The sequence below is a fragment of the Balaenoptera physalus genome (genome assembly GCF_965194825.1).
Source record: "Balaenoptera physalus genome assembly, chromosome: 1".
NCBI classification, from domain to species: domain Eukaryota; kingdom Metazoa; phylum Chordata; class Mammalia; order Artiodactyla; family Balaenopteridae; genus Balaenoptera; species Balaenoptera physalus.
Window position 1 is genome coordinate 178136771 of NC_138882.1, and position 12363 is coordinate 178149133.

The 12363-nt window shown below is 44.9% G+C and overlaps 1 protein-coding gene across 3 annotated transcripts; it reads left to right on the forward strand.

The window, feature by feature from the left end:
• The first annotated feature begins 1286 nt into the window (after positions 1-1286).
• ZNF436 (zinc finger protein 436) lies at positions 1287-11726 on the forward strand. Of its 3 annotated transcripts, none has more exons than XM_082451475.1 (4): positions 1287-1747; positions 3007-3103; positions 3909-4035; positions 6472-11726. In XM_082451475.1, the coding sequence occupies exons 2-4, from the start codon at positions 3071-3073 to the stop codon at positions 7722-7724; spliced, it is 1413 nt and encodes a 470-aa protein (XP_082307601.1). In that variant the 5' UTR covers positions 1287-1747; positions 3007-3070; the 3' UTR covers positions 7725-11726. The 3 variants fall into 3 exon arrangements, with proteins under 3 accessions (XP_082307601.1, XP_082307602.1, XP_082307600.1); XM_082451476.1 differs by lacking the exon at positions 1287-1747 and adding an exon at positions 1773-2379; XM_082451474.1 differs by lacking the exon at positions 1287-1747 and having other exon boundaries at positions 1773-3103.
• Positions 11727-12363: the final 637 nt, after the last annotated feature.

Sequence of the window (12363 nt, forward strand, 5' to 3'; positions counted from 1 at the left end):
CCAGGTGAAGAAAGAGAAAAGCACTTACTCACAGAAGGAGGCAAGCAGCCAAGCTGGGCTTGGAGAGTCGTCCTGCCCCCAGGCAGGCCTGAGGAATAAAAGGAATGGCGAGAGGACAAAGAAGGACTTAAAGCTCTGGAACAAGGGGAAAGAAAAGGCCTAACAAAGTTTACAAAGCAATCTGTCAGAGAAGGGATGAAAAGGGAGCCCCACTGAGCTGAGGGGCTCAGGCACTCACCTCACCTTCGGCCCAGTTAGAAACCTGCAATTACTTGGCCAAAGTCTGAACCAATCTCCCTCTTCCTTGTCCCGGAGGTTTCCCTGGGAGTGCAAGGCCTCACCTTGCTGGGTTTTTGGCAGCCCCAAATACCTCTGCTCTACTCGGCTCAATACACCAGTTCTCTTGAACCCAACTAACTGGCTCAACTTCCAGTTCCCTCTGGATTTTCAGCAGAAACACTATGGATAATACAGTCATCAGCAGATCCTCAAAGCTATCCAGCTACTCTGACTGCCCAGATGTTCTGAGCCAGTGAAAATATCCACAGGCCTTTCTGAAACTCTCTCCTGCCACCAAAGGCAGGATTAATAATAATACCAACTATCATCTGAGTGCTCACTCTGTGTCGAATGCTTTAAGTCATCTCACTTACTGCTCACCACCACCTTAGGTACGATTACCCAATTTCACAGAAAGGGAAATAGGCCTGGAGAGATTAAATGTCTTTCCAAGGGATACACAGCCTGGATTCCAACCCAGGTCTGTCTGACCTTGGTGCCCACACACTTCCCACTCAGGACACTGCCTCTTGGGGACCCTCTGCGATTCTATTTTTTGTGGTTCCCATATTAATTTTAGATGGGGTAGGATGGTACAATTCTGTGGTATCTAAAAAAATTCCTTGCCTCACAGTTGGGAGTGAGAAGAGGAGCGGGAGTGGGAGAGTCTGCCTCATGGCTGGGTAGGGTCTTAGTTCTTTTTAGACACTTGAGTAATTTAACCATAAATAACTGGGCACTGGGAACAGGACACTCACTAATAAAAGCATAGCCTAGAGTCACGTTTGAAGAAAAAATTTCAAGTCACTTAGTGGGTGGACATATCTGCAAAACAAAAGAAAAGCCCCTTTCCCAGCCCAGGCAGAGAAGTCTCCTGTACGGTTAGAGACAACAGGCTTCTGGGCACGTAGCCAAGGTTCTGGGGATATTTATAACTTGAAGAGGGTGGGAGTCCCTAATAAGCTGCTATATTCTTTTTCCATCACTTCCCTCTCCAAGGCTACAGCGAGCTCAGAGCTCTTCCCCACGCAGAATGCCTGCTTTCCCTAGTGCTCGGCTTCCATTGTCTAATTTTCTCATCCTGGCTGGGGAAAGGGAAGGCTGCAAGTCCTTCTGTTCGGAAGAACTCCAGTTGAATGTAGCTTAGCTGCTGGTGGTGTTTCTTGGCTAGCTGCTGTGGTCTCAGGAATCTGCCTATGAGCCTGTGGTTTCTCTGAGCTGTCTGAGAGTCTGAGGTCTCGAGAATCTGTGAGTCTTTGGGATCCGCCTACGATCTCTGGGCTTTGCCTGCACGTCTACGGATTCGAGATCTACCTGCAGATCTGAGATAGACAGGATCTGCCAGTGACCCCCAGAATCTTTCCGAACGTCTGTAGTCTCAGAGAACCCTGCCTGCGGATTTGAAATCTGTTTGAGGCCTCTTGGATCTTGGAGCCGGCGACCTAGCGGATCTTTTGCGGGCCAGGAGGTAGGTCTGTTCGTTCCCAGTTCGGGTTTTCGGCTTCCCACCTTCAGCCGGTCAGGGACTGCTAACAACCTAAGGGTCCACCGGGCGTGGGCCGTTATAGAGGCCCACGATCCCATCGATGCGGGAGGCCGCCAGGAACCCTTTTAGCAGGCAAGCCCTCAGGGATGATAAAGACGGTCCTTCCCAACCCTGGGGTCTGGCTCGCTCCACCTTACGCGCCCCTATACTCCACCCTCGCTTCTGATTTCCCTCCGGCTTTTGCGTCCCCTCCGCTAGGCGCAACTCAGCCTGCCCCTCAAGGAGCGCCCTCTTTAGAAGGACGCCCCTACAGGGTTAACAGCGATGGAGCCGGGACACAAGCCTGGCCCAGCCGCGGACCACACTTGCTGGCGGACGGGCGGCGCGTTGCCCCCTAGGAGTTGTAGTCTGCGTAGCAGTGTGAGAATGCCGCAGTCGCTGCTGGGTGATGTAGTGCGTGGGTGGAGCTCAAAGTTCCAGCGCGGCCGCTGAGTCTCCCCTGGGGAGTGGGCGGCTGCTGCTTTCCTCTCAGGCCCAGGATGTCAAATGAGTGCTAATCCCAGCTGAACTCAACACAGGCCAGCGCCTAAATTAGGCTCGACGTCGCAGTTAAGGTCCGACTCAAGATAAGCTTCTAGGGACGTGAGGAGAAGCAAGGCAACCTCCCTGGCTTAATCCGGCTGTGGTCTCCAAGAGAGGAGAGCGGAAGATACTCCGCCCTGGCTAGGAGGACGCGCTTTTTTCTTCACCCTTTTGTTCTTTTCCCTCCGTGGCTTTTGGCCTCTGACTGGCCTTTGTACGCCCGAATGGAACTCCAACTCCCGACAGGCCACGGGGGCGGGCGCAGGCGTGATAAAGGTGCTCGGCCGTGCTACAAGAGGCGGGCCTCGTATTCGCTTCGCTCGCTGATTGGCTGAGGCAGCTGCCGGAAAGGGCCCAGCCTCGACATGGAAGAGCAGAGGCGTTCTGTGGGCTGGGCTGAGAGCCTCCTCCCTGAGACAGCCTCGGCTTGACCCCCGGCCCGGGAGGGACCGAGCCAGGGGGCTGTCTTAGTAATTCCGGGAGCCTCCACCCCTTGGTGGCGGAGACACGGAGGGCGGGTCGCGCTCGAGGGTCAGGGAGGAGAGTGACCCGGCCCGGATTCAGGGCCCTCCCCAGTCGCCTGGCGGCCAGAACTCCAGCCCCGGGGAGTGGGCAGGGCCTGTTTCTGTGCCTCACGCCCTGCTTTTCGCCTCCTTTAGCGCTGTCTGCTAGCTGCTTTTCCTGCTCTCTCTCTCTCCTGGGAGGCGAATCCTTGAGCCCGAGATGGCAGCCACCCTGCTCATGGCTGGGTCCCAGGTAAGCCGGGGGTGGCTTCTCGGACCCTGCCTGTGCTTACCCACCTCGTCCCTGCGTTTCTTTGCTCCGCGAATCTCTGTGGGAAATTCCCTGAGATTAGTAATTCGCTTGCTTCGGTATTCTGCCTCCAGAGACCCAGTATCAGGACAGTATAGACACAAACAAGCATTTATTGAGCACCTGCTGTTTGCCTTTAAATACTGGGGAGACAAAAGATGCATGAGGCATGCCCTCCCTGCCTGCTCACAATCAGTAGGAAGACAGATGCATCCGGTTAACCATGAAACTACATGATAAGAGCACTGTTTTCTGTAGGAGCAACATGCTGTGGGAACCAAGAAGTGGGAGTATTAATTCTCTCTGAGGTGTGGGAGGGAGGGAGGGAGGAGTGGAGCAGAGCAGCGAGATGGGGCGCATTGAAGAACAGTCGGTGCTGGAACAGGGCCTTAAGGAACAGTAGGATTTCACTACCCCGAGAAAGATATTCCAAGAAAATAGGAACATTGTGGGTAAAGGTATGGAATGATGTAGGTGCTAGTTGTATTTTGAGAAAACTACTACTAGAGGGTAAGGTTCGGAGTAGGGCAGGGATATGTGGCCATGGGACCAAAGCAATCAGCTCATAAATTGCTCTCTCCTTTACCACATCTCTTTGTTGCTTGTTTATTTCTCGCTTGGACTCTGCATATCAGACCTAATACCTTTTGCCTCCTCAACAATTCTAGCCATGTCTCTAATTTCGAGAAGAAAAACTGGTACTAACCTCCTAGATACCAAGTATTGAGGAAGCAATGTGTGATTTCAGGCACCTGTGACATTTGAAGATATGGCCATGTATCTCACCCGGGAAGAATGGAGACCTCTGGACCCTACACAAAGGGACCTTTACAGGGATGTTATGCAGGAGAATTATGGTAATGTTGTCTCATTAGGTAAGGATTCTCTGTCTTTCTCCACCCCACGTTTTTGAGACTGTCAAAAATGCCTTAGCTCTTTCAACACAACCTAGTTAGTTGATTCTTAAAGCACTTAATTGGATTTTGGCTTGAGTTGAGTCCTCAGGCAGATCTTTGAATGCGGGAATATCAAGGTCATATGGTCTAAAATGAAAGATCGTTCCTGCACATCTTAGAAACACTCAGATTTCTTGCGCCCTGAGTCATTTGCCATTCTCCAGCCTGTCTGTACAGATCACTGACCAAACAGGTCTGACATAATGGTGCTTGCCAGGATATAAATGCCCCTGTAAATGGTGCTTTTACTAGAAGATAAAGGGGTTCTGACCCAGGTTCATGGGAAGGCAAAAGCCACCTTTTTGTGTTTGCTTTGGCTTCAGAGCTGTAGCTTTGCCTCAGGTCCTTTATTTATCCAGAGCAGGTACTTGTCTAGAGACGTTTCAGAGTTGATCACAGATTTTGAGTGTGTCAGATGATGTTGTTGCAGAAGAATCCTGAACTAAATGAGATCACAGATTCTATTAGAGAGGGAAGCTAATTTTTTTGGTGGTCTGCAAACCTGTCTTTTCTCTTAGATATCCTTTGGTCTGGGTGTAACTAGAATAAACAGTGTATTCTTGAGCTGAAAGTCTTTTGACTCACTTTGTCTCCTGTTAGGACTTGACAGAAGTTAGCAATCATGTATGGTTGACTAGGTCATCTGCCATTCATTAAGATTATTCCTTTTTATGAAATCTTTATTCCTATAGCTTTTAACAAACAAAAGGCAAACTGTGAAGGGTTTCCTTTTTAAATTGGGCTCTCTCTGATGTCCCAACTTTCTTGGATCCTTCCTTTCAAAATGCAACCAGAAGTGAAGTTATCTACCCAGATCTATTGTAGTCAGTAACCCAAATATTCCACTCAATCCAACAAAAGCAAGAAATGAGAATCTTAAAGAAATGTGAATTTATATGTCAGTGGTCCAGCCCAAGGAGCACATTTTGGAAGGATGGAAGCATGGAAACACACACACACACAAAAATGTTTCTTGCCCATATAAGTTTGGGAGTGGGTTAGATAATGTTTACAAGACTTCTTTACCTCAAGACTCTTCAGAACCTTTAATGTGATATCAGGCATTTTGAATTTCTAAGAAGATGATGTTGTACGCACCACTTACCAAACTGATTTATCCCTGGACCCTTTTCTCCCAGCATACCTAGTAATCTCTTTCTGAAGAGTGTACCAAGAAACACAACTTGGAAAAAGCAGTGTCTGGTAGAAGGTTTCTTGTAGACAGTGACTGTATATTTTGATTTTAATTTAAAGTCTTTACCTAGTCAATGCCAAGAATATTCTGAGCCAGGCATCTTTTTTGCCTTCTCCAACTTTCCCACCTCTATTTTCATTAAAAGGCCACTGAGGGAATTCCTTGGCGGTCCCGTGGTTAGGACTCCTTAATTTCACTGCACTGGGCCTGGGTTTGATCCCTGGTGGAGCTCCCCGCAAGCCACATAGCGCGGCCAAAAAAAAAAAAAAAAGCCACTGAAAAGTAGCAAGTAACGTTTGGCAGTCATTTTTCCTGTCAACTGAGACTTGATACAGATTGATAAAAATTTGTTTTTCTCCATGCTAACCCAGTAGGTTCTTAGTAAATATTATATAACGGTAATGAAGAAGGCTTGACAAGTTAAGAACATACACATACACGCACATTCATTCACATATAAAATATCTAGGCTCTTGGCTTTTAGAAATTCTAATTTAGAGTCTTTTATGTTTTCTGTTTATGGTTTTCTTCTTTTGAAACACCAGGAACACATACAATATTCATAAGGAACCATTAACTGTAGTGATACAGAGCATGAACTTTTATCAGACAGAACTGGATTTGAATCTTAGCTTCACCATTTACTACTGTATGACCTTTTGCGAGTCACTTCTGTGGGCCTTGAATCTCTCATTCATAAAGTAGAAATCATCATAATGCCTGGCTCTCAGGGTGGCTGAGGTAATTCACATAAAGAACTTAGCACGGGCTTCCCTGGTGGTGCAGTGGTTGAGAATCTGCCTGCTAATGCAGGGGACACGGGTTCGAGCCCTGGTCTGGGAAGATCCCACATGCCACGGAGCAGCTAGGCCCGTGAGCCACAACTGCTGAGCCTGCGCGTCTGGAGCCTGTGCTCCGCAACAAGAGAGGCCACGATAGTGAGAGGCCCGCGCACCGCGATGAAGAGTGGCCCCCGCTTGCCGCAACTAGAGAAAGCCCTCACACAGAAAGAAAGACCCAACACAGCCAAAAATAAATATAATAATATATATATATAAAAGTCCTTTAAAAAAAAAAAAAAGAACTTAGCACAGTGCCCAGCACACAGTAGATAATTTTTGTGTGTGTTTACCAGTATTATTCTTCACCTTTTATTACAGATTTTGAAATCAGGAGTGAAAACGAGGTGAATCCAAAGCAAGAGATTAGTGAAGATGTGGAATTTGGGACTGCATCTGAAAGACCTGTTGGGAATACTGAGGACAGTCCTGAAAGCGAAGAGGCCTTTGAAAACAGGGATAGATCAGAAAGACAATGGGGAGATCTAACAGCAGAAGAGTGGGTAAGCTATCCTCTCCAACAAGTCACCGATCTGCTTGTCCACAAAGAAGTCCATACAAGCATCCGATATCATATATGTTCTCATTGTGGAAAGGCCTTTAGTCAGATCTCAGACCTTAATCGACATCAGAAAACCCACACCGGTGACAGACCCTATAAGTGTTATGAATGTGGAAAGGGCTTCAGTCGGAGTTCCCACCTTATTCAGCATCAAAGAACACACACTGGAGAGAGGCCCTATGACTGTAATGAGTGTGGGAAAAGTTTTGGAAGAAGCTCTCACCTCATTCAGCATCAGACAATCCACACTGGAGAAAAGCCCCACAAATGTAACGAGTGTGGAAAAAGTTTCTGCCGGCTCTCTCACCTAATCCAGCACCAAAGGACCCACAGTGGGGAAAAACCCTATGAGTGTGAGGAGTGTGGGAAAAGCTTCAGCCGGAGCTCTCACCTAGCTCAGCACCAGAGGACCCACACAGGTGAGAAGCCTTACGAATGTAATGAATGTGGGCGAGGCTTCAGTGAGAGATCTGATCTGATCAAACACTATCGTGTCCACACGGGGGAAAGGCCCTACAAGTGTGATGAGTGTGGGAAGAATTTCAGTCAGAACTCCGACCTTGTGCGCCATCGCAGAGCCCACACAGGGGAAAAGCCATACCACTGTAATGAATGTGGGGAGAATTTCAGCCGCATCTCACACTTGGTTCAGCACCAGAGAACCCATACTGGGGAAAAGCCATATGAATGTAACGCCTGTGGGAAAAGCTTCAGCCGGAGCTCTCATCTTATCACACACCAGAAAATTCACACTGGAGAGAAGCCCTATGAGTGCAACGAATGTTGGCGAAGCTTTGGTGAAAGGTCAGACCTAATTAAACACCAGAGAACCCACACAGGAGAGAAACCCTATGAGTGTGTGCAGTGTGGAAAAGGTTTCACCCAGAGCTCCAACCTCATCACACATCAAAGAGTTCATACGGGAGAGAAGCCTTATGAATGTACCGAATGTGAGAAGAGTTTCAGCCGGAGCTCAGCTCTCATTAAACATAAGAGAGTTCACACTGACTAAGTCCTGAAATTATGACTGAGAAATGAGTCATTTGAAGGTACAATTTTATTTGATATCAAAGAGCTCTCTCAAGACTGAGCTGCTTTTACTATACTGAATTTCCTTGTTGTGGGCCACAGTTTAAAACATCGAAGAAGACAAGCCACTTGAAATTCTGATCCATGGCTTTGGGAATGGTATTCCTTCCTCCAAAATAGTGATTTTTATTCACCCAGTATTAATGAATTATTTCATCAAAATCAGCCCCACAAGTAACTGGAAATCTGAAGACCAGGTGCTAAATGGTGGTAAATGCTCAGGCCTGGAAATGGAGTAAATCTTTAAAAGTTATTTCTCCCGTCCTTGGCCCAAAGAACTATGCTAGGGGAAATATTGACCTGTGATAGGGTTGTCACAGCTGCTTTGGTAAAAGACAACCAGAGACTTTGCCTGAATTGCCACACCTATTCACTCACCATAGTAGCTGGGCACACACATCTTCCCTTCAAAGGGCTTTCTCCTTGAGTTGCTCATGCATTTGTATCTTTCTGTCTTCCTAAGAGCAGGATTCTGCATGATGAAGGCAATGATCATAACTTTTTGCCTCATTGTTTATAATTAACTTTTTTAAAGCTTTCATGATTGTGAAAGCTAACTGAAGATACAGATTGAAAGGAAAAATGAGACACAGGTTTGGGGACCAAGGACTCATCAACAGTGGTGACTTTAGCAAGAGATGCCCACTGTTATTGCCATTAATCAGAATTTATTAATTTTCTTTGGGGATCACTGTAGGGAATATTGTAGGGAAAATATCTTCAAGGAAAGATAGGACCATAAGTGATGGTGGAGTGTAAGGAACAAGTGGAATTGACCACTTCAGGGAAGGAAACGGAGTCCCTTCCCAAGGAACACAGGTCATTTCTCTGTTCTTTCCCCTCTACCCTTTAAGATCAATTCTCCCTATACTGCTAACTCTAGGATTTGATAAGGGCCACATCCCAGTGTTTATCTTAGCTTGCATAAGGGCATGTGTATGTACATGTAAAACGTGTATTCCTGTTGTTTTTCCAATAGCAGAAACTGAATTCACACTGAATTAGCATGTTCTTGGGTGATATTGATCATGTGACAGAACTACAGACATAACTCCAATGTGAGAAATGTCCTTTCATTCTTTATGAAAAAAAATTGAAACACTAGTGCTCTAATGTGTACTCTCCTGTAAGATCTGTCTTTGTACAGAACCAAGCACTTGTTTATATGTATCAGTCAGTTGGAGATTATTACCAGACAAATAGGTTGATTGTCCTGTTCTCAGACTGAATTATCTTCTCTTTGGCCTAGTCACAGGGAATTAATAAAACTAGATAGGAATGTATTTCCATTCTCCCAGCCTACAGATTTAAGTGGTTAATATAAGAGTTGACCCAATTTAAGCCCAGTAGTGTCAGTTCTCCTTATCTCAGCCCAAATAGGAATTAAGAAATATCCCAAATGTTGATGCTTATCCAAGCATTTGGGGGTGGGAGTGGGAGGGAACTGATGCCCAGGAGATGGGACTAGAGTGAGGAATATATATTTTTTGAGCCTGCCCCATGTTTTTTCTACTGTATTGTGAGTGTTGTAACATTTGAAAAACTTTTGCCATAGCTCGTTGGGACTTGGCGTTAAAGGAGCCAGTGGTCTCCCTTGGGTAGTGTACTATAGTGATTTATTATGACCCACAACCATGTGGGTCTGCATCCCTTGCAAATGACACAACCTCAGAAGTAACAATGAAAAAACACTCCACCAAGTAGGTGTCTTTATGTTGTCACTCTTATTTAAATACAAACTCGGGCAGGGAGCATGTTTTTTGTTCTATACAATATCTAGCTGACTTTGGGTATTCATATTTTAATTGTTGAATGACTTACATGTTCTTGATGACTAAACTCAAATGTCTTTTTCCCGTATCAGTGTTGCTGGTGGTTTTAATGAATATCAAAGTTCTCCTGTTGTTTCTGTGAGCCACTAGGGGCATCAGCTTCGGAGTGGCTGTAGAAGAAGACAGCATCTCCATGACCTAACTATTTCACCCCCTTTTCCTTCCCTACTCCCCTGCCCCACCCCCAAGCTGTTCCTTCTGCTGCTTTTGGCTTCTGAGTGCCCCAGCCATCTCTCCAGACATGTACACTTCAGTTGGGAAGTTAAAAGGGCAAGGGCCAGACCAGCTCTGTCTCCTCTCTTCCTGCCAATTGTTGCCCACTTGCTGTGTTGAACTCTGTGTAAAGTTATGCCTCAGTCTCTCTTTGCTAAAGCTTTCTGCATGCCTTCTGCTCCCAAGTCTCTGGCTGCTTCTGCACACACCCTGAACACATTGTGCCTGTTTCCTATGGTTGTGGAGAGTGAGTGAACACGTAAGTATGTACAGCAGTTTTCCTTATGGTATTGGTCACAGTTTTCTTGTGTCTATCTATATCTGTATTATTCTAACAATATCCTGTAATTAAAAGTATAATTTTTAAAATCAAAAAGCTGAGAATTATTTTAGTAATCCAGCACCAATTCATAAAACGGCTTTTCATCAGGTTTATTAAAATTGGGCACAATTGTTTTTATATTGATGCATTTGTACAGATGTTCTTGTGGGAATTTGGGAATACTGTGTCTTCACATATTGGTGAGCCCTCTGGATATTACCATATTTTGGCAAGTGCAAAAACCTGGACAGTTCCCTATGAAGATTAGGCTGGTGGCAAAGCAACATGGAAATATTTGATATGGGTAACTCATTAGCTTTGGCGAAGGGAAACAGAAGCAAAAAAAAAAAAAAATCCTAACGGAAAAATGAGAGGAAGCCATATTACTTTAAGGAGATATTTTTGAGTATCTGTTAAGGATACTAAAACAATTTCTATTAAATTAGTATTAGGATCCTAGAACAGAGATACGTCTTAGAAGCAAAGGCTCTATATTCATGACATGATTGTGCAGTCTGCCTAAGGCAGTGATTATGTTCTACTAGGGTGTGGCCATTATTTTCAAATTACTTACACGTAATTTTATCTTACGAAACATTTTTTTAAATGGAAGGCCAGTCTAGGCAGAGGTAGGAAGTGGAAGTGCTTTAAATTGGGGAAAAATACAAATACGAAAGAAAAGTTTTAATTAGCCCTATGACCAAGACTGGAAAAAGAAAGATTTTATCAAACCTTTTTTTTTTTTTTTTTGGCTGCACCTCATGGCTTGCGGGATCTTAGTTCCCCGACCAGGGATCGAACCCGTGCCCTTGGCAGTGAAAGCGTGGAGTCCTAACCACTGGACCTCCAGGGAGTTCCTGTAAACATTTTTTAAAACTCCTTTTCTCCTTTCTACATGTTCAGCATTTTTTATTACTGAGTAGGAAAGTTTAAGGAAAATGCTGGAGAAATTCACCTGGAACCTTTCCTTCAGGGCATTTAACATGTTAATGTTTCGCCATTATTATAGTAGAGGCAGATTTCCTTCTTTGAATTTTCTCTAGGAGGCTAGCCCTTTGTTATGGCTGTGCTTCCAGCCCATTAGGACCCCACTGAGTCTACTGAAATGATAATTTGTTAAATGGTTCCCTAGTGTTTCAAAGGTTAGTGTTCCTGCTGAAAAAGGAGTTCCTATGCCCTGGGAGAAATGCACCTCTTTGAAGCATTGGTTAGATACCTAACTCTGTAATGGAGTAGCCGACTGGGACCTGCTTATCTATAGGAGACTTCAAGATGAAAAGTTGTTAGTGTGGGACTTCCCTGGTGGTCCGGTGGTTAAGACTTTGCCTTCCAATGCAGGGGGTGTGGGCCCGAGCCCTGGTCGGGGAACTAAGATCCCACATGCCTCGCGGCCAAAACACCAAAACATAAAACAGGAGCAATATTGTAACAAATTCAATAAAGATTTTTAAAAATGGTCCACATCAGAAAAAAAAATCTTAAAAAAAAAAATTGTAAAGCAGTTATACTCCAATAAAGATGTAAAAAAAAAAAAAAAGAATAGATGGAAGATAAGGAATCAGAAGCAGCCGGTTGAAATTACTTCAGACTTTTTGTGAAGATGAGAGAGAAGTCTGTATGCAAAGAAGTAAGGAATAAGTCCTGGAAATAAAGCAATGGAAAAGGTTTTCGTTTAAGGACAGAGAACACTGTGATACGTGAATAGGCAAAGGGGAGAAAATTAGTGGAGAGAAAAGGACTGGAGAAAATAAAAAGTTGTTAGTGACAAACAATTGAGTAAAATGAACAGAAGAAAATTACCCTGTAATGACCTAAAACAGTTTCATGGTGAATCCCATTGTATTATCTGTTTTCCTAAATGCTTCATATTCCAAGTTTGTATCATTTTCAGCTTCTTCAAAGGTGCTTTTTTTCCCTGTGGCAGAGACTGAGGCTGATAACATCAAAATCTCACTTTGAATTTCACACCAGCCCCTGCGGCTGCCCTGTAGATGTCTCCACTTGGAAATTACCCAGGCAGACCCCAAACTGAATTTACCACTTTGTTCTATCACCATCCCCCCTCACCTGCTTCTCATGTATTTCCTAACTCAGTCATGGCCTAGTCATCCAAGCTAGAAACTTGCATATCATACTTGAAAGCTTCTCCTTTAGCCACCTTCCCAAAATCAATAATGAAAATTAGTTGAATAATT